Genomic DNA, 21,431 nt, shown 5'->3' with positions numbered 1-21,431 from the left:
ACACGTATGTATATCACTTAATATCTCAAGTAGCAGTCTCGCCCCTCTCCACCTCAGCTTCTCACTCTCCAGAGAAATTAATACACTTTCTACTCCTGTGGCTCTTCTTGTATTTGTCTCCATTTTTTTCAATCCCATGTGGTTTAAACTATTTTCTGATTTGCAGATTTAGATATTATTTAAGGACTGCTTATTGTGGATGAAGATCGAGCCCTTTTATACACCCTCAAGTATCTTCCTATAAAGCAAATATTTCCCTAATCCCCCAGCTTTAGAGCCAGAATCCAGCCACTCGGCACAGTGACAGCTGAAGCACTGACCACACGTGGCCAGATTCGAGGTCGGCTGCTCTAGAAGTATGTGTGCCCTGCAGCTGCATTCTCCAACGATCCTATTAAAACGATCCTTGTCTGCTATGAAGATGCTAATCCCATTTAAAAATTACTTTAGAATTCCGCAGCAGTCAATAAATCACCTGGTTTGAATGGACCAAACCCTACACAACAGGAATTTGGGAAATGGTTCACTAGGTGACCACATAACCCAGAGCCTCTCCAGTGCTAGTTCATTTTCTCTCCTCACTCTGTCCAAGAATCCCTTCCCTGCCGGTTCCAAACCCTCACCTGGAGGGACCTGGGAGGAAGTCAGTTCTAAGTTGGGGAGCAAAGCAGCTCAGCTTATCCACAGAGCTGAACAGCCCAGACCTGAAGTTCACAGGGCCTCCTCCACAGAGACAAAAGCACCCCAGAGGGAACAGACTTGCGGGTCTTTCTCTGCCTCTTGTCTCCCCAGCTCGGAAGGGACAGAAGGGAGAAGCTGCTGGTCAGATGCAGCAGTGAGAGTGTGCTCTCAGCAGTGTACAGAATGTGAACCTTTGTTGTTGTTTTATGTTCTTTGCGTGACTCATCTTACACATTACCAAGTGGCTCAGGCACTGGAATTCCTGGTACCTCCATGTTTAATGCTGGGCACTCCCTTGCCACCAAGGGTCACCCCTTATAATTGAGGTCTCCCTGGAGTGGAGGGGCTGTGAGAGGGCCGTGCCACGAAGGAGAAAGGGGACGAGAGGGTGAGAAGCAGCGTGAGGAGCCAACAGCTTAGAGTCGGTGACAAAGCCCGGGCTCCGCTCCTCGCTGTAGACCGAGCACAAAACAGCTGGAGACATGGCACGCAGTCACCGAGATTCCCTCAAAATCACCCCCTTCCAATGGCTCTCCAAGATAACAAAGCAAATGAATAAAGTAGGAAAACCTGTGATTTTACACACTATACAGTCATCCCCACCAAATGCCATCTATAGGGTCTACGACTTAAAGCAAAATGATGTATAACGAAGCCCATTTTACCACAGGCCATACCAACAATGCAAGAGTGAAGTTCTTACACTGTCTCATTGTCGTTATAACAGAACGACGTTGAATGAAATGCATTACTCTGGGCCTGTTGTATCTGGGGGTCAGATCACCCATTTATTTATTGGGTATTTATAGAGCAAAGCTTTCTAGGGTTGCAGAGACTAAAATAATGAATAACCTGCTTCTAGTTGGACGAAGATTCATTCACTCAGCAAATAAAATAGGAAAGCCAAAAAAGGGGGCAGGCGTTTAAGTGGCGAGAGAAATAAGCAGAGAGCTATGGGACTTTAAACAAGAGAGAACCATCATATTTGGTCGAGGGAGAAATATGAGGGCACATGAATGGATAAAACAGCCCAAACTCAAAGTCGGAATGGTTGCTAATCAAGAGTCTCTGGTGGCGGTCCTGGCTGGAAAGATGTGGACACACACCAGGCTGGTGGCAGTGATGTGGACAGGGGAGCCATGGGAAGACTGTGGAGGCCACAGTGTTGGCCACAGGTGCACAGGCAGGGCAGGTGTGCATACGTGTGAACATGCGTGCACACACTAAGAAGGGCATGAATTTAACTGAGAAACTGCAACATGGCTGTACCATCCTGAGAAGTCAGGCGGAGAAGCTGCTTGGGGGTTAACCATCAGGGCTGGGAAGTATGAGCAGGGACAGCCCATGGTTGGTGAGCACCCAGGCCAGACAGCTACCCCACAGGGAATTGGGCTGCCCCTTCCTCCACCTCCACTTCATTCCCTAATGCAGAATGTGCATCAATAGACTAACCCCAAGCAATCCCCTGAAACAGGGACCCCCTGGCTCCACCAGCAGAAACAGGATACGCTGGTGGTTCCTCCAGTGACACCTCTACAGGTGTTCCTACACACATGCTGTTCTCGCAGGAAACTCTCCTAATCCCATCGCAGGCGGTAAGTTACACTCTTTCACTGATAAATGAGTTCTGAGTTCTAAACGCCTGTCTTACCAATAAAAGGTGTTCTTAAAAAAAAAAGATATTAAAATTGATTTTGAGAGCGAGCGGACACATGGGAAACCTGGTGCGTAAGCCTCAATGACCCTCCTGTCATTACACAGGATGTGTTTCTAACCGTCAATGACCTAATGACTGGGGCCGTCTTGAGAAGGGAGATACTATTGTTAACAGTCCCTTCTTTGTAAACGAATGGCACGAAGGCCACTGGTCCTATACATCAGGGCTACACAAAATGCGAGTAAGTGGGGCTCCTTCTCCCGTGAGTCCCAAGGGTCTGGGAGCAGCAGGGCTGTTTCTACACTTCCTTCCAGGCACTCGGCGACACCCTAGAGCGGCATGTTGATGCCCCGTGGATGAAAGGGCAAAACCAGGAGGACGCTGGCTTCCATCACCCGGCTCCCGCTGCCCTCTCCTGATTCTATAAATCATTCTGGCAGGTAGCTGGGAAGCAGCTGCGGGTGACAGCTCTGCTCTGGAGCACAGGAAGCCACCTTTTAACCCTCCTGCTGTTGTTTGTCTCCCCAAACGTGACAAAGGAACAGATGTAAGCAACATGCCAACTGCTGAGAAGATCTGCTCGGAGCGCCATAGGAAGCCTGCTCAGAGCCACCTCACACCAGCCGCTCCAGGGAAGGACAACTGAGCTCATTTCCTGACACCCCCACACACGTCAGGCTGGGACCCGCAGGCCGCTCACCATGCACATCCAGGCATCCGCCTTCGCCCCTGTGGTTCCCAGCCTTGAAGCCACTTCCCGAGCCCTGTTCAAATGCCGCCGAGGTCCAGGCGGGCCTCCCCACTAGTGGTCTTCTCTGACCTCCCCTCCCGTAAAGTCCCTGATTCAGAGGACTCTCAGTCTGTGCCAGTCTAAGCCTGTCAGAGCCAAGCTCATCTCTGTTCAAACCACCCTGCTCCCTGAACCAGGGCTGTAGCCACGCTTTACACACACCTCTGGATTCCCCAAGTACTTTTTCGAAATCACTAGCTGTGAGGAGTCTATTGGAAAGCATGTTTAAAGGGGTGCAACCAATATTTTAAAATATGAAATAAAAAAACTGCTTATAAAAGATATTCTTGGGACAACTGGGGAACTATTATCCGACAGGAGATTCCTATCAAATTTTCTTAGGTATAGGAATGGTGGTGTGCTTGTGTAGAATACCACCTTATTTTTAGGAGGTGGATGCTGAAGTAATTCCAGGTGACTTATTTTTAAGTCACCTGTTGGGGGGGGGGAGGACGGGGGTGCACATCTCTAAATACACATACATGCACAGATACAGCAAATGGGGCAAAATGTCACAGCTGCCAAATCTAGGTGTAGAGCATACAGTGCTCACTGGATTATTCTGTACATTTTCCTGTGTGCTTGAAAAGTTTCATAATCAAAAGTAGAAGAAAACAAAACAGAAGAGAAAAAAAACAATGCAGAGCATGAAGTACAGTCTGGTTTTAGGTGTCCCTGGATGAGTGTGCCCTGGGTTACAACGTAAATGTATTTCATACTGTAGGTCCAGGCCAAGAGTGTGAAAATGCTGCCTTAGAGCTCTTCACTGCACCAGGCACACAGTAGGTGTGCAATGAACTGTTATTTCCTTTTAGAAGCCCAGGACTTAAATGAAGAAGCTGGCTGAGAAATCATTTTATCTCCAGTTATATCCCATTAACTCAAGCTGTGTCAAAATATCCAAGCCCATTTCCTGCCTTCGCACACTTAGTTCCAACCTCAACTCAGCCTTTAGGCCTTTCTGATCAGTTTAATTACTCATCAGCAAGGCTACTTCTGGTGTTCCCGTCGATGCCAGGGAGGCGGTTGTGTTCCACTCTGAGTAGGGTGACCAGTTGTCCTGGTTTGCCTGGGATCGAGGTGTTTTGTAGGACCAGGGACTTTCAATGCTAAAACTAGGACAGTCCTGGGCAAACCAGGACTAAATCTGAGGAAAGACTGTGCGAGAACCTGGGACAGGTCCGGGAGAGTTGACACTCTCAGGTCATGTGGTGATGTTACCACTGCAACACGAACAACAAAGGCAAAACCCAGCCCAGGAAAAATTGCGACAAGACAGAGATCTCCACGATGGCATCCCTGCTGCAACAGCACATGCCAAATTGCAAAGTGTCTCTCATGCCCTTAACCAGAACCTCTCCCGAGTACTCACCACTAACCTGGAGAGCAAAGGACACAGAGAACGTACCGTAAAGACGTCGTCATCACCAAGCTCAGCTTCATTGTGGATGGTGGAAGATGATGTGGTTGAGCCTAAAAAGACAAAAAATAAATGTAATAAAAAGTGTTTTCAAAGAGGATAAGTCCAGTCCAATCGTTTAAAAGGTAGATTTTAATAAAGCCACACCTCCTTCCTTTCGTATGTAGCTCACTAACAGAGATGTTATCTGGGAATTAATGCTTTTAATTTATTCTTCAATTGACCCTCGCCAGATGCCCCCTAAATGAACTTGGCCGACTGTTGTTCCCAATTAACCCCTTGAACTTCTGCACTGGCTACTAGGGAACAAGCACACAGAGAGGCAACACAGAGGAGGGGCGGTGAGAGCCTGCCCACCGCTTTGCCGTGCAAGGTCAAGACCAGCCTCTGCCAGCGATCCCCCAGGCCCACCAGGGTATAGTAGGGAAAGCACGGGATGGAAAACCCCCAGGTTAGACCCACCACTATCTCACTGTAAACTGGACTTAGCTTTCTAGTCTTTTCATCTACCAAAGAGGGGGCTTGACTCAACAGCTTGTATGGTCCCCTCCTGTTCTGAAATTCAGGCACTGCTGTCTAAAACCCAGATGGTGGGAGCCACCTTCTAAGCCAGTGGTTCTCAACCTTCCTAATGCTGCGACCCTTTAATACAGTTCCTCATGTTGTGGTGACCCCCAACCATAAAATTATTTTCGTTGCTACTTCATAACTGTAATTTTGCTACTGTTATGAATCGTAATGTAAATATCTGATATGCAGGATGTATTTTCATTGTTACAAATTGAACATAATTAAAGCATAGTGATTAATCACAAAAACAATATGTAATTATATATGTGTTTTCCGATGGTCTTAGGCGACCCCTGTGAAAGGGTCATTCGACCTCCAAAGGGGTCATGACCCACAGGTTGAGAACCGCTGTTCTAAGCTGATACCTGGGCAAGATTGTATTCTCTTGCAATACCAGGGTATCAGTGAGTTTTCTGTTTCTGCAGGCCAACATTTAGGCTCAGGTCAGAAAACCAGGTTTATTCCATCATGAAATGAGAGCTCAATTTATTTACCTTTTCATCTCTTCATTCTGGTATGCAAACCAGTAGAAATTCCCATCTTTCCCCCATTAATAGTACCCAGTAATGTGTGGATCAACAAGTGACAGTTAATGGCCAAAAGGAAAAATATTTAAATTTGCATAAGTGATAGACCAAGAGCAATTTATTTTCTACCTTCTTTTTTTCTTGGTTAAGTCTTTAAAAATATGCATTTAGAAAATATTTTGCTACCACATAAAATAGAAATTAAAAGAATTGCTCAGAAGGTCATGGTTCAATTTCCATTGTGGGGCATGCAGATGGCAGCCTATCAATGATTCTCTCTTATCATTGATGTTTCTAGCTCTCTCTCCCTCTCCCTTCCTCTCTGAAATCAGTAAAAATATATTAAAATGATGTTTCTAGCTCTCTCTCCCTCTCCCTTCCTCTCTGAAATCAATAAAAATATATAAAAAGAAAGGGAAGAGAAATATTTAAATCTCCAACAAGGAATCCCTAGAGGAAAAATAAGTTCCATAATAAACTCTGCACAATTCCTATTGATCTTTCAGGGTTTTTCTCTACTATTTAAATTATACTAATTATAACCAATCAATATTTAAGGCAAGTTTGATAGAAAACAGCTAGGTAGAGAATACATAGAAAAAAATGACATGTGATCAATTTTGTTTATAAATTCAGTAATTAAGTATATGGACATACTGAAAACTGCTATCAGTAATACAGGAGCTATTTTCTCTCTATCCATTTAAAAGATATGTTTGATAACATTTTAATATTTGTTACTTAGGTAAGACCTATGATGTAAATACCAGTTTTCATTGGCTATCACGTGGTTGTAGTTAACAGATTCATGTTCCAGCTATAATTATCTTACTACTGATGTTAAGCAGCTTTTCATTGAAAATTTGCTTTTCTCTCTTTCCACAAATCCATAATGAAGAAAATGACTTCTGAACACTTTTATTTCTTAAATAGATGAAACAGACATTCTTTTCTGATTGATTTTTATTTAGTTTTTATAATTAATTCTGAGGTTGGCTTTTGCTTGATATTTCTTTCTTCATGGTTGTGGTACCAGTGACCCTCTGGTTTGAGAACTGAATGAGTTACAGTGGAGAAGTCGTGTGTTTGCATCTGTGGACTCTAGAAAAGCCTATGAAAATCGATGGCCTAGGACAGTGGTCGGCAAACTGCGGCTCGAGAGCCACATGTGGCTCTTTGGCTCCTTGAGTGTGGCTCTTCCACAAAATACCACGTGCGGGCGTGCACGTTCAATGCAATTGAAACTTCATGGCCCATGCGCAGAAGTTGGCATTTTGTGGAAGAGTCACACTCAAGGGGCCAAAGAGCCGCAGTTTGCCGAACACTGGCTAGGAGCCTTCCAGGCCAGGATCAGATGTACACAATGTCTACTAATCACTCACCACAGAGTAAGGCCTAAACCAAACCAGGGCTCCGGGAGTCACAGATCCCTTTCATATTCGGTGGCAGCTGCACACCTGGGCTCTGATCGCAAAAGGGCAGTGGGTAGGCCTGGAGCCCTCTGGGCCCATTTGAATCTAGTCTCCATTTTTGAGCCATGACCGATAGACAAAGCCGTTTCAATCGTCAGGGAAAGGTGAACTCCATCAAACACGCTTCACATGGAAGTCTCGATCTTGTCTTTTCAGAGCAAAGTCTAAAAACCAGTTGGGACCACTTCTTACTCAGAAACCCATCTCCCCCCCCCGTTTTCTCACTTTGTAATTGTTTTCCTTGGATGTTCCTAACGTTTTGGCTCCTAATGATTGACCTGGCCACCAACCCTCCTTCTAATAAACCACAAATATATGATGGTAGACAACAAGAATGAAAAATAACTCAGAAAAGTAACACAGTCCCACTAAGAATGCAGTGACAAACTCAATACCTTCTATAAGGTCTTCGATTGCTTTCCTCACTCCCCTGTCAAAGGCTCGAGCATCGGCAGGACTTTGGAAAGTAAGTCCAAACTTCCTATTGTCGACCTTCCAATGATGAAAGGTTGGGTTGGCTTTGGTGTAGACCAAGTCCTTTCTTACATAGCATTCCAATACCACCTGAAGGATTGAAACACACAGGCTGGTTAACTTGTGAAACAGTCATGCTGGTGTTTGGTTACAAAACTCTAACTGGGAACTGTCCATCTTTGGTGGCAACTAATGAAAACCCTCCCCTCCTGCCTTCAGGTATCTGTGAGTCTCTTCATTGGAAAGGCCTTTGCTTGCCTCTGTGGACCATCCATCCACTCTTTATTGGCCTGTCACCCTACTCCACCCCCCAACCCCCTTCCCCTTGGTGATCCCACTGTACTGTGGTACTCCTCATTCCCCTTCATCTCATTCCTCTTCCTCACTCCCTGATTGTGGGGCACTAAGCTGGGGTCCAGGTCTTGGGGCTTTGCTCTGTTCCAGGTGACTGATTCCATGCCAGGGCCTTTGTATTAGTGGCTCTCAACTTTCCCTCCTCTGTCCTAATGGGTGTTTCCTGGTGACCTCAAATCCAACATGTTGAAAAACTAACTTAATCTGCTCTGAAATTTCTGCCACTAGCTTCCTCTTCCAACTTCCCCACATCTAGCAATGCCAATCCCTCTTGGTTCATTCTCTTCGGTTTAAAATCTCCGTGGTTACCTTTGCCTCTTCCTCTTTCTCTGCCCCCTGTATTATTAATCACCAAGTCCGTTTCATTTTTCCTTCAATATCTTTTATATAAATTCATTTAAGTTGCTACTACCCTGATCTGGGTCTCTATTAACCTTTTATCTGCATTATTAGAACAATCTCCAAGTTTCTAGCCATTTAGCTTCAGAACTGCCTTTAACTAAGCTATAACTTTGCATAGATTGTCTCAGACCCTTGGTCTTTTTATCTCTAAAATGGAAATAACGCTAATATTATCAGTGTGAACATATACAGCATAAAAGCAGCATTGCAATCATGTGAATGTAAATTCCCTTCTTTATTCACAAAAAAAATCTCTAAAATATCAACAATATTTATTCCTATGTACACCAAAATAATTTTGCTAAGTGTTATTAATAGCTTTGATTTTGTTCTGGTGAAGCTCTTCATTGAACCAAATGAAATCTTACTAAGAGAAGGGAAAGAGTAAAGGCCTGCCTAAATTAGTATAAATTCAAATTAGAGACTATTCTTAAATGAGTTCAGGTTTCAAGGATACATCTAAGCAAACTAAGAAATTAAGTGCTGCTTACTAAATGTTCCCTAATTTATAAACAGATGAAAACAACAGTCAAATTGGTATATCAAGTAGCAGTCCCAAGCAGTTAACTTTATTACATTGTATTGAAAGAAGACAACAGTCCTTTCACACAGTTCTATTTATGATTAAAATGCTTATTATGGCTGTTTCCCCCTAAGAATAGTGCGATGGTTAAATGTCAGCCCAGCCCCATTCCTAATTGGGGAAATCCAAATAACCAAGGCTTTAACTAACAAATGTTATCTATTTTAGAATTTAATAGTCTCAATTCAAAGTCTCAAAATAAACTTTTTGTAAAAACAAAGACTTCCAGTTTCTCCATATTTATAGCATGAAAAAATTAGTCTTCGTTTGACATTTTCCAAGATTAAGATTATTACAACAGTTCATTTTCTTACAGAAATTTAAAAAAAATGACATCATTACATATCTAAGTTTAATGACAAAAATGAAGAAGTTCAGATGCTTTCATCTTACCAATAGGTATAGTCCCTCTAATGAAGTTTAGGCATTAACTTAAAACTTAAAAATATCTTTTTAGTCTGGCTGGTGTGGCTCAGTGGTTGAGTGCTGACCTATGAACCAGGAGGTCATGGCTCGATTCCTGGTCAGGGCACATGCCTGGGCTGCGGGCTGGATCCCCATTGTGGGGCGTGCAGGAGGCAGCCGATCAATGATTCTCTCTCATTGATGCTTCTATCTCTCACTCCCTCTGCTTTCCTCTCTGAAATCAATAAAAATATATCTAAAAATAAAAATATATTAAAAATTATTGAAGCTTGACCCTTGAATGGACATCTTTTGTGTGATGAAGTGGCAGTACACATAATTGGATTCTCATCTCTGCTTCTGCGTCCAGTCTGCTGTAATGTTACTGGGGTTGCAGTATATGAAGAAAGCCTGGATTTGCGCAAATGCGGTTGGGAAAGGGAAGAGGATTTCTAACAGCCTTTTCACTTCTGCTGCACAGGGAAGAATGACAACCGTCTCAAGGAAAAGCACTAGCGCAATTAACTACTTCAGTTGTGAGTTGACCTGCCTGCTTTTTTCATGGATTTCCTTGAAAGAACCACTGACAGATGAACTACGGTTACTCAAACGTGTGTATTTGGCAGATCTTTTCTTTAATATGAGCACAGTGAGCCCGTCACTTCCAGGAGAACAACTGGAGTTATTTGTTGCCAATAATAAAATTTGAACTTTCAAGCGAAAGAATTGTGGACTGCTCCCCAACACTGCAAGACGTTTCAAATGAGATTAGTGGTGACATTGTGATTTTTGGATACGGTTGGGTTAAATGTACCAACATTTGGAAGATCTGCTTAAATCATTATTTTCCAAATGACCAATGCATGATGTTACCAAATCAAGAGTAAAAGATGTCATCAGAGTGAAAGATAAACCAGTGGATTTTATTGTAAGAGTATGAAAAATTCATTGATACGGCTTCAGATTCCACATTCATAAAACTCTACAAGCCAAGTTTTGGTGTAGAATCAAAAAAGTATGTCTATAATTATCTGAAAAGATTAAAGTACTTCTCCCTTTTCCAACTACCAACCTGTGTGAAGCTGGATTTTCTTCAACCAAAACAACGTATTGCAAGAGACTGAAAGCAGGATAGACACCAGAATCCAGCTATTTCCCATTAGCCTGATATTAAAGAAATTTGCAAAATCGAAATAATCCTACCCTTCTCCTATTTTTTATTCTGGAAAATAGTTATATAGTTAGTTCTCATAAAGAATGCCACCTATGCTAAAACTGCTACTTAAGATTAAAAATTTTTCAGTTTGAATTTCTAAAATGCTAAATATTAGTAGCTATACCTCACAGTCAAAAGATTTTTGGGGTCCTCGATAAATTTTCAGTGCAAAGGGAGCCCGAGACCAAAAATGCTCGAGCACTGTTGTTGTCCACAAATCTTTGCAGGCGAGTCTATTTTTACAGGACAGGGCTCAGGTGTAAAACTGCCAGGTAAAAAGGTATGTACCTTTAAAACCAATCGATATCCTGCCACACTGCCTTTCAAACAGCCCTGCCAGCTGGAGCTCCCACCAGATGGGAGCACTCCTGGCCTGGGCACGGGGGCGAATGGAATGATCAACCTTTTAGCTTTTGTGGTTCATTTTCATAAGGTGGTTCTCACAGGATTTGTTTCAGGAGTAAACTCCTCTAATACATCTCAAATAAGATTGAACTCAGAAATTTTCAATTTACATATAATTGCTCAGGATTGTCTCCAACTTACAAAAAATGATCCCAATAACACCTTGTGAACGGATGTCTGGGACCCAGACTTGCCATAGAAACAGTGGCAGTTGAGTTCACAGGCCTCAACATGTTAATTCAACACCAACAAAAACCAATGTTTTGAATTTTAGAACTGCACTACATTGGAAAAACCACTGACAACACGGTTTCTGTCAGAAAAAGCACTTCCTGTCCTAGCTGGAATACTGGGGATTCTGATACCATCCATCCACTCTATTCCAAAAATGATCTCCACTCTTTTCTCCAAATCCCACCATTTAGGGGTGTGTGTGTGTGTGTGTGTGTGGGACAGGGCAGAGTGAGGGAGTAAAGTACCACTGAGTCTAGAAGTCCAGAATTTCCCAGAGTGTGGCATAGGTAAGGTGAGGGATGCCAAGATGGAGTAGCATAATTGGGTGTGTGATTTAAATACTAGTGGATATAAAAGTCCAGAAGCGTAGAGTCAGAATGCAGAAGGTCAGGAAGGGGACAGAGTGACGGAGAAACATGATTGGGGAGAGGGTGAGGCACACAATCCTTTTACAACGGAAGCCGGCCCGCAAGCAGGACTGCCCTGCTGCTGTGCGGAGTTAGTAAGAAGGGACCAGGTTTTGGCTTCACAAGGAAATGGTTCCCAATGCTGGCTCTGCTGAGGCTGTGTGCCTAGACAGAGGAAATGCGTCACTTCTGAGAGCACTGAGTTCCCACAATGTGGACATAATAGTATCGCCCCCTACAGCATGTTGCAGGGATTTAACTGAGGTGATTTACATAAGGGCCCTGAACAAAACCGCAAAGGTTTATTATGTATGTCAGTGGTAAGATACAAGTTTATAAATGTATTTATAAAATGAAGGCGTTGGATGAGACAAGCTAAAGGCCATTTTAGGTTGACATATTCTATGACAAACCATAGAAATACCAGGAAAAAAAACACATCTAAAATAATATAACCATTCAGGTAAGATAATCTGTTAACACAAAAGTAGTAACAATAAAAAGGGTAAAAGGGGGAACACGTTTCTTTCAAAATGTTTGTAGAAAAAGAACACCAACTAAAATAAAAAGGCAACAAATGTGGCAGATGAAGATTCATATCCTTCTTATATCAGAGGGCATACATACACATGAAGGAGAAAAGTAAGGTCCCAATAGATCAAACATCATTAACAGATAATTTAGTTGTCACTGTTTAACAAACAGAAAAACATTTGCTCTCATCAGATACCACCGATAATCTGTCAAATTGGTGAAGATGTAAAGTATCTGATCCTTATTGTGTTAAAGGATATTCTCATAATGGTCGCAGCTCTTCGTACAATAATCAAGTCATAAAAATGTGCCCCTTAAGTTATTCCAAGAAAATAAAAATGTGGAAAATGCAGGTAGGTATCTACAAATGCAGAGAGGTAATCCTAGGGGAGGGAGCCAGGGGGAAGAACCTTAATATTTGACACTAAGGAGATTGTCAAATAAACAAAAATAATCAACCTGATAACAGCAACATGGAAAGTTGCTTACAATAATGTTAGGGCAAAACCAATGACGTGCAGAACTGTTCATGAGTTCGGATTATGGCTAGGAAAAATAAAAATATGAATGAAGAGGAAAAGCTACATCAGAGCTAAATAAAGGTGGTTGTGCACATGCGACTTTGGCTCAGTTTTGGGGTCAGAGTGACAGAGTAGCAAATACTGGTTCCAGACTCCAAGATGAGTCACCAAGAACAAGCAGTCTTTCCGAATCTTAATTTCTTCAGGTCTGACTGCACAGGCTACAAGGACACAATGATGCAATCTAACTGCAGAGCTAGCACAGGGTCAATGCTATATAAAGGGTAGTTATTTTATATTGATAGTGTGGTTATACTGCCTTTATTGTGAATATCTTATAAACGAGAATGTTTAATTATTTGACTATCATGTAGAAAATTTCTTAGACACATTTTCATTTATTTTATTTTTAGAGATAAATCAAGTGTGAAAGCAGCATTTCTATTAATCCATATATAATATTTACAAATTGTTCTGTCTTATTTCATAACTTTTAAAACAATAAGTGTTTGTAAAATATTATATTTGTGCGCTTAGCACCTCATCAACTCAACAGACACCACAGTAAAGGGCTCCAGGTGTAACACTGACATGCCCTGCAGTGTCTCTGTGTTTTCTCTGTTGAGATCCTGTACCATCTGGCACATTCTGAATCATCTGATGGCTTTTGAGCATATACTCCATGATTAAGTACAGATAGGGGCAGTGTTCTTCCAGGTTCACACCACCAATCACAAATAGCGTTAGCCCGGCCGGCATGGCTCAGTGGTTGAGCGTCGACCTATGAACCAGGAGGTCACAGTTTGATATCCGGTCAGGGCACATGCCCAGGTTGTGGGCTTGATCCCCCAGTGTGCTGCTTGCAGGAGGCAGCCGATCAATGATTCTCTCTCATTATTGATGTGTCTATCTTTCTCTCCCTCTCACTTCCTCTTTGAAATCAATAAAAAAAAAATTTTTAAAAATAGCTTTAGACATTCAATTTCCCTTCATAATATAGAATTGGACATCCAAGTTCATTCATGCAACTGAGTGGATTATCCATGTGCCCACCCCTGTGAGGTCATGATTACACTCCAAAGCGTATATATATGTGTGTGTGTGTATGTATGTGTGTGTGTGTGTGTATATATATATATATATTTTTTTTATTTTTTTATTTTTTTTTGACCAATACAAAAGTTTATTTAACAAAAGTTCAATGTGAAAATGGACTCTATTTTTATATTGTACTAAAACAGGTGCTATGGAGAGGGGACATGTGGAAGCAGTTGATTTCTCTGGTAACTATAGCCATTCTTCATACTCGTTCCAAGGTTTCTAACATGATGATACTATTTCCTCGTATTACCACCATTCCAATATTGTTCTGTTGCCCACCAGTTGCCATCTCCACACATTCATCTATCACAAGATTCATAAAGGGATCAAATCCCCGTAATATTCCTTGGACATGTCTGCCACCATTTAATTTCAATGATAACTCCTTGTCCATAAATTTTTTTAACTCGGGAGGGTGAGCTTTGCTCATGGTGGCCAAGTGAGCTCAAAGATACTTCCAAAGCGCATATTTTTAAGCACGTAGAATTAGTATGGAAGGGTGATACCACTACTTTTTGTTACTTTCTTTTTCCAAACATGTTTTATTCATTACCTTATGGAATTAAAGCTACACTATCTTTTAGCTAAACATGTATTTAGAAGTAACCAAATATCAGGTGGCCCCTTTTCTTTCCACCAACCAACCAATCCTTGATGGCACGCTCCATAAAAAAAACAACCCTACACTTTTAAAAAGTCTGACTTCACAGCTCACTACAATCTGATTCATAATAAAGAACCCACTTCTGTTTTGAATATCTTGTTACAGTGACAGAAAGACAGCTTAATTAATCAAAGATGCAAACAAGACTGCCGAACATACGGCCTCTGAGCATCGAGTTATACGGTGTAAAAAGTGACTTTGCTGGAAAGCCAGGGTTACGTTTTTGTAACTTGGCACCAGCTCCACACTTATAACTTTGGAAGCTTTCATAAGAGTTTGGGGTCAGAGAAAGAAGGGAAGAAATATCCTACGGGGAGAGGGCTGTGATTTAAGGCAAAGAAATCAGTCATTGCTGATTTAACCCCCGCCTCCCCCGCCTGCCATTACCAGTTTGTCTTTCTGCCGTTCACCATGGATGAGAAAGCCGCTTCGTCCATTGCTTCGGGGTGCATGACCTTACAGACCCCCACGCGACTGATCCCGCCTCCTTCCTGTGGGAACCATCCCCCGCTGGAGTCATCTCTGGTCATAACCACAGCCTTGACACGCACAATATAGCTGTCACTAAAACGACAACAAGAAGAATGGGGCATGACAATGGTCTGGCAGTTGCAGGACATGTTTCACAAAGCAAGATGCCAGCATTTGCTGGGCTCATCGACGGGAAACCTATGCCTGGCAGCAACCTTCAAAGGCAGCCCATCTCAACTTTCAGAGAAAAACCCAAACTTTAGTTAAACTCAATATAAATGTACATTTTAAAAAAAGATGCCCAGAAACTAAAAATATTTGTGAGTTTTTTAAGATGTATGTCCAATTTCTGGGTGGTAAATATTAATGATAAAACAAATGAGCTGGCCCGGCTGGTGTGGCTCAGTGGTTGAGTGTCGACCAAGGAACTAAGAGATTGGGGTTCAATTCCAGGTCAGGGCACATGCCTAGGTTTCAGGCTTGATCCCCAGAGTAGGTGTGCAGGAGGCAGCCAATCGATGACTCTCTCTCATCATTGATGTTTCTATCTCTCAAAAAAAAAAATCAATAAATCAATAAAAACATTTAAAAAAACAAACCCACACAAATGAGGTGATCTCTATAGTTTGGTATCATACGTTAGGAAAGACAAATCTATTAACTTAAAAGGATATTTTGGTTTCAACCATTAAAACTTAGTTTATAATGCCAAGGTTTAACATTTTATAAAACTAATAATCCTCTGATTTAGCATAACAATAGGAGAATCCTTTTCCAAATCACAAATTCACTATACAATCACATATAGGTGGGAGATATTTCAATTTAAGTGCCCTTTACACGTGTGTAACCTCTTGATTCTATTTTTCCAGGCTAAATTTCAATTTCACATGAAGTTCTTTTGCACAGTTGCCAAACATCCTCTTTCTTCTCCAGAGACCAACTCTAGCTTCTTTTCATTCTTCTGTCACTTTGCGGAAAATTTATTTGGATTTTCAGCAAGGCCATTAAATCTCACTTGCTGCTCTCTTTCTTTGGAAAGAATTCATTTTTTACTCATTCAAACATATATCCCCGTCTTCTGTACGCCAGGCACTGTGCCAGATTCCAGGGAACAAAGATGCAGAGTAACACAGAACCCCCTCCCTGCGCCTTCCGGCCGGCGCTGAGCCTGGCCACGCAGTCTGCAAGCTGCTGGAGACCATTTGGACAGTCCCTCTGCCCCACGTCCCTGGTCCCCTTACTCACCCAAAGACAAAGCCACCTAGATTCCATGGTTCCCTGGAGAGCTTCCCCTCTACTGTGACCCAGCTCCCTTCCCACTGTGCCCATCAGGTGTCTGACACCCCACCCCTTACCTTCTTATCCCTTCCTCAGCCTTTTTTTGGGTGGTAAAATATACATAAAGTGAAATTTACCATTTTAAATGTACAATTCCATGGCATTAAATTAAGCACATTCACATTGTTCTGCAACCATCCCCATCACCCACCTCCAGAACTGCTTTCATCTCCCCAGACTAAAAATCCATACTCACTAACTCCCCATTCTCTCTTCTCCCCAGCCCCTGGCAGCCACCATTCTACTCTGGGTACCTCATGTAAGATCCTTTCACTTTCTTAACCTCAAGGCACAGGTGCTCTGGGCTGAGCCTCGGGGCCCACACACACTGGGCTGCTTTCTCACCTCTGCTGCAGGCCAGTGGCCCTCTCCCCAGTTCCTCTGAAGCTCCCGAGTCTGCCCATGCCCCCACTACCCCTCTTCAATCTTCCACAGACCTCGGGGTCACTCCCCCGCATTCCTTGAAGACACCCATTGTCCCTCCATCTCCCCACCATGATCCCCGTCATGATTCTTTCTAATTTCATTATTCACCCAAAGGATCCTTCCGATTTCTTGGCCTCTCAGTTTCTGGAACTCTTCTGCTCCTATGACCTGGTCTTCCACCCAACCTCTCCCACCCATGCCTAGTCACAGCCTTAACCTTAAACAATAGCTGTACAACTTCCATGACCTCAATTCTAACCATCCTGCCCTCCAGCCACTACCTCCCGAATTTGCTCCTTCCCTCCCTCAACTTCAGTAACTGCACCCACTGGGGCCAAAATCTAGTGTTATGACACCCCCCCCGCCCCCCCCACACACACAGAACTCCGTTCCCCACCCCTTTATGCTCTCACTTGATTCTCTACCCAACTTCAGCTCCATGGTCTATCATGACACTCTTTTGCACAAAACCTTAACACATTTGTTCTCTCCTCATTTTAATTGCCTGGCGAAACCCCAACTCGGGAAACCCCACCATCTACTCAACTCCATGCTCGCACCCAGGCTGCTGAATTGAATATGGTTAGAGGAAAACCCCCCACTCTGTTTAACTTATAGTTCTAGGGTGGAAGTCATAAGCACTAACCTCCATGGGTCCTGAAGTGCCGCCCAGCATCTGCTACATTCCCCGAGTCCGTCCCCAAGATCACTTCACGTGTCCTCCTACCACCTCCCTCTCAGATGATGGATGAGCTCGCTTTAATGTCAGTGAGAAAATAGACACCATCAGAAAAGACCCTGCACCTGTGCCCACCAGCACGCCGATGACTCTGGACCAGGACTCTCTGCCTCTCCTTTGGTAACTGGCTAACCCGTCCATGGTCCAAGCCAGGGTCAACAGCTGCAACGGTCAGTTCTGGCTATGTGCCAACAGTGGCCACATTCATGTTTCTATCCAGACCTCTTCTCTAAGCTTCAGAACAGTAAAACCAACCGCCTATGATTTCTCTGCTCGGGTATCTAGTAGGCACATCAATCAGCAGGTTGAAATCGTGATTCCCAACACCTTCCTATCCAGGAGGTTCTCCCTTTGACACATATCCAGAACCCACATTTTACTACCTCCCTCAACTTTGCCCTGAGCCCAGCTGTCACCACCTCTCAGACTATTGCAGTAGCCCCCTAACTGGCCTCCTTACTTCCACACATGCCCAACTTTCTAAGAAAATAGACAGGTGACTCAGAGTATGACACTTGACTCAAACCAACCCTGCAACATTTCTTTATTATTACTCTGAGTAAACGTAAAAAATCTAGCACTTATCTACCACTCTCCTCCTTGCTCATTCCACATTAGTTCCACTGTCCTTGAGGGCCCTCCACATGAAGCACATTCCTACCTCAGGGCCTTTGCACATGCTTAAAACGCCATTTCACTCTTCTCCCCACACAAACTAGGTTCATTCCCAAGGTTAGTTTCATCATAGAAGACTTCTCTGTCCACTTTATATACAGTACCGTGCACTCCTCTTCAATCTTCTCACCCTGCTTTGTCTTTCTACATGCTGCTAAGTCTACCCCTGCCCTATTTGTCCACCTTCCCCAACTAGAATGTACACTCCATGAGAGCAGGGACTTTGCCCCTTTTGTTCACTGCTATATCCCTAGAGCCTAGAACGGTGTCTTACACGTAGTAGGTGGTACAGTGATTGGGTTAAATACACAATATTTATCAACAGGTTTAAAAAAATAATTTGTAGCTAACAGAATTCCTGAGAAGACATGAAGTGTTCAATACCCTTTTGCTTATGAGCCATAATAGTTTAATTGGGATCAGGTAAAGATTTCCTCTTCATTAAACAGGAAAACTGGCCCTGGCCGGTTTGGCTCAGTGGATAGAGCGTCGGCCTGTGGACTGAAGAGTCCCGGGTTAGATTCTGCCCAGGTTGTGGGCTCGGTCCCCAGTGGGGGGCGTGCAGGAGGCAGCCAATCAATGATGCCCTCTCATCATTTATGTTTCTATCTCTCTCTCCTCCCTTCCTCTCTGAAATCAATACTGAAATCAGTAAAAATGTATTTATAAATAAATAAATAAAAATCACATCATTAATCTATTTTAGGATCCCACATGCATATTCCTTTAGATCATAGAGATTAAGAACATTTTTTACATTTGTTTAGATTAGTTGCATACAAACATCTTGAGAATATCTTTTTTTCCTCCAATACCTCATCTTCTCTAGAAAAAGGAAGGGTCCCGGGATGTGTAAAAGCTGTGGTATGAAACTCAGCTTTTCAACTCTCCGGTAAGTGCACTGTGGGTTCATCCTGACGGGAAAGGCCAAGGTGAATAACTGAAACTCCACACACCTCTTATTGAAACATGCTTTCACTGTTTTGGTGTTGCAGCTGTGTACTGGTCTCCTTTCGAGTGGATTAAGTATGAAAAAGGAAGTTTGCATTACTTATGCTAGTGTCATAAACTTATTTCCAAAAAGTATTCATTTATTAGAGATTTTTAAAAATGCCCCACCCCTTGGCGTCCAGACCACAGGGGCTAATTTGGGCCTTTGCTTTTGGGTCTGCAGCATCCTCCTTCCTGCCTTGATTCATCTCACGCCCCTTCCCGAGGGCGTCTGCGTGTGACGGCCTGCGTGTGATGGGGCTGGGAGGACAGAAGTCCACCCCCCACGCCCCTGTCTTCTCTGGTAACAACTCCGATAGCCAGCATTAACCGAGGCATCTGGCTATTTAAAACGAGGTGGGGAATAAAGTGCTGCACTAAAAGCTGCGAAGGCTGTCTGGATAATCCAGCTGCATGGCTGCGTGCCAGCTGCTTCCTAGCTGTGGTGTATTTACGTTACCCAGGCATCTCACCCCACCCAGAACAGACACGACAGTGAACTCTACTACCAGAAGGTATAGGGAGGAAAACTCCCTTCCCACCTTCCCTCCTCTCCTTCTGGAAAGAATTAAGCAACATGTTTAAACCAGATGTGGGGGTGGCTGGGGGGAGGAGGGGAGCAGGAAGGGCAAAGGTAGGTTAGTGTTCTGATGTGCACAAGGAATATGCTGCTAGTATGCCTCAGAAATTTTACAAAATAATGTTATTTTTGTCAAAAATAACAACAACAAAAATGCTTCTGAAAGTTTCAACGGCCAAACTAGTGTAACCGATTAAGGACCTGGTGATGTTCCAGACGTGGGTCCAGACGCCCACTGAATGGAGCCCTCGTGTCTGAATTTGAGCTAAACTGCCCCATGGAATCAACGTCAGTACAAATGGTGTTTGACTCCCACCATCCAAACAATACCATCTTCTTTAGATCAGGAGTTCCCAACCTTTTTTTGGCCACGCCCCACCAAGACATCTCTAAAATCCTGATGCCCCCTCCGTGACATAATTCTTATTATTCAAAAAGTGAGCCCCTATTTATGTGGAGGAAGCGTAAAAGACCATTAACTTAGTCTAAACAAGCTTCCAAAGAACATGGCATCCATGAAAGAGAAACAAAAGAACGAAAGGACAGTTGAAGTACTGAGGAAGAAATCACTAAGAAATTGTTTAAAAAATAATAATATGAAGTGATATGAAAAAAATGGCAAATAAATTTTCACAACGTATTACAGAGAACTGAAATGCATAAATATGTCACGACATATATTTATGCTAGAGGCCCAGTGCACGAAATTCGTGCATGGATAGGGTTCCTAGCGGCTGCCGGCCAGGGCCTCCCTTCCCCTCCCGCCTGGGCCTTCCTTCATTCCTCGACACCCACTGGTGGTCAGCGCACGCCACAGCGAGCGATTGAACTCCCAGTCGGTTGAACTCCAGAGGAGACACTTTGCATATTAGGCATACACACACACACACACACACACACACACACACACACACACACACTGTATATGAGGCCTCTAGAACTATAAGAAATGCAAAAGATTCCGTTAATAACTCATTCTCAAATTGCCCCCCTTAAAAATCAAATTGCCCCCCTGTGGGGCATGTGCTCCACGTTGGGAACCACTGCTTTAGATGCATTTTGAGTAAAATTGATTCTTACAAATTGGACTGGGGATCTGCCATTTAAATGTGGTTTCTTTAAGGAAAAAGTTTTGTGTTGCCATGTGTGACTTTATTTGTAAAAACAGGTCTTGTTCTGTGATGGCTCAACATACAGAAGAGATAGGTGCTATCCTAAAGCAGAAAGAACAATTTCAAAGCTAGATTTTGGGGGGGGGGGGTTGGGGGGGAGTGGGGGGAGTACTCATTCTACAGTGGCAAGGTAAGGTTTGGATCTCAGGCCTTAATGTTCTAAGGTCTCCCTAGAGTAAAAGCAGGCCCTGTACGGGCCACATTACAGAAGTAAACAAAGGAATTGTAGGAAACGGTGCGGAGGCAACTGTCTGTAAATAATGTTGAGAGCCAGACAGGTCAGCCCTCAGTAGCTGAAGGAGCCTCTTTTTGAGCTTCAGTTTCCTTATTTGGAGAAAGAGAGAGAGAGGGAAGGAGGGAGGTGGGGAGAGAGGGAGAAAGAGAAAGAGAGAGAGAAGAAATGGATGTATCCTGCTGGGAAGTCCAGAGGGTTAAAAGCAGTGATAGAGGTCAAGTATCTGACACAGAAGTTGTAGCCATCATGATTATTTTTGCTGAAAGGCTGACTTTGATGATTAAAACAGGTCCCTGGCCACTGACTGCCTTTTTCAGCTGCAGGAGAGTGGAGTGGCAGGGAGGCTGTCAGGCCCTTAACAACAGGAGAAAATCCAAAACGGACC

The 21,431-nt window shown here is 43.3% G+C and overlaps 1 protein-coding gene and 1 pseudogene across 2 annotated transcripts in view; both read right to left on the bottom strand.

Moving 5' to 3' along the window:
• Positions 1–21,431, bottom strand: part of SPRED2 (sprouty related EVH1 domain containing 2) — a 52,991-nt gene that overhangs the window by 15,481 nt on the left and 16,079 nt on the right. Inside the window, 4 exon segments of the mRNA XM_023746252.1 lie at positions 4,537–4,601; positions 7,513–7,681; positions 14,805–14,857; positions 14,860–14,981. Of these exon segments, the coding sequence (XP_023602020.1) occupies positions 4,537–4,601; positions 7,513–7,681; positions 14,805–14,857; positions 14,860–14,981 (409 nt within the window).
• Positions 13,812–14,195, bottom strand: LOC111823735 (annotated as a pseudogene). Its single transcript, XR_002826808.1, has one exon. The product of XR_002826808.1 is annotated as a small nuclear ribonucleoprotein G pseudogene (transcript).

The sequence above is a fragment of the Myotis lucifugus genome, unplaced genomic scaffold, assembly GCF_000147115.1.
Source record: "Myotis lucifugus unplaced genomic scaffold, Myoluc2.0 scaffold_6, whole genome shotgun sequence".
Lineage (NCBI taxonomy): Eukaryota > Metazoa > Chordata > Mammalia > Chiroptera > Vespertilionidae > Myotis > Myotis lucifugus.
This window is presented reverse-complemented; position numbering and strand designations above follow the sequence as displayed.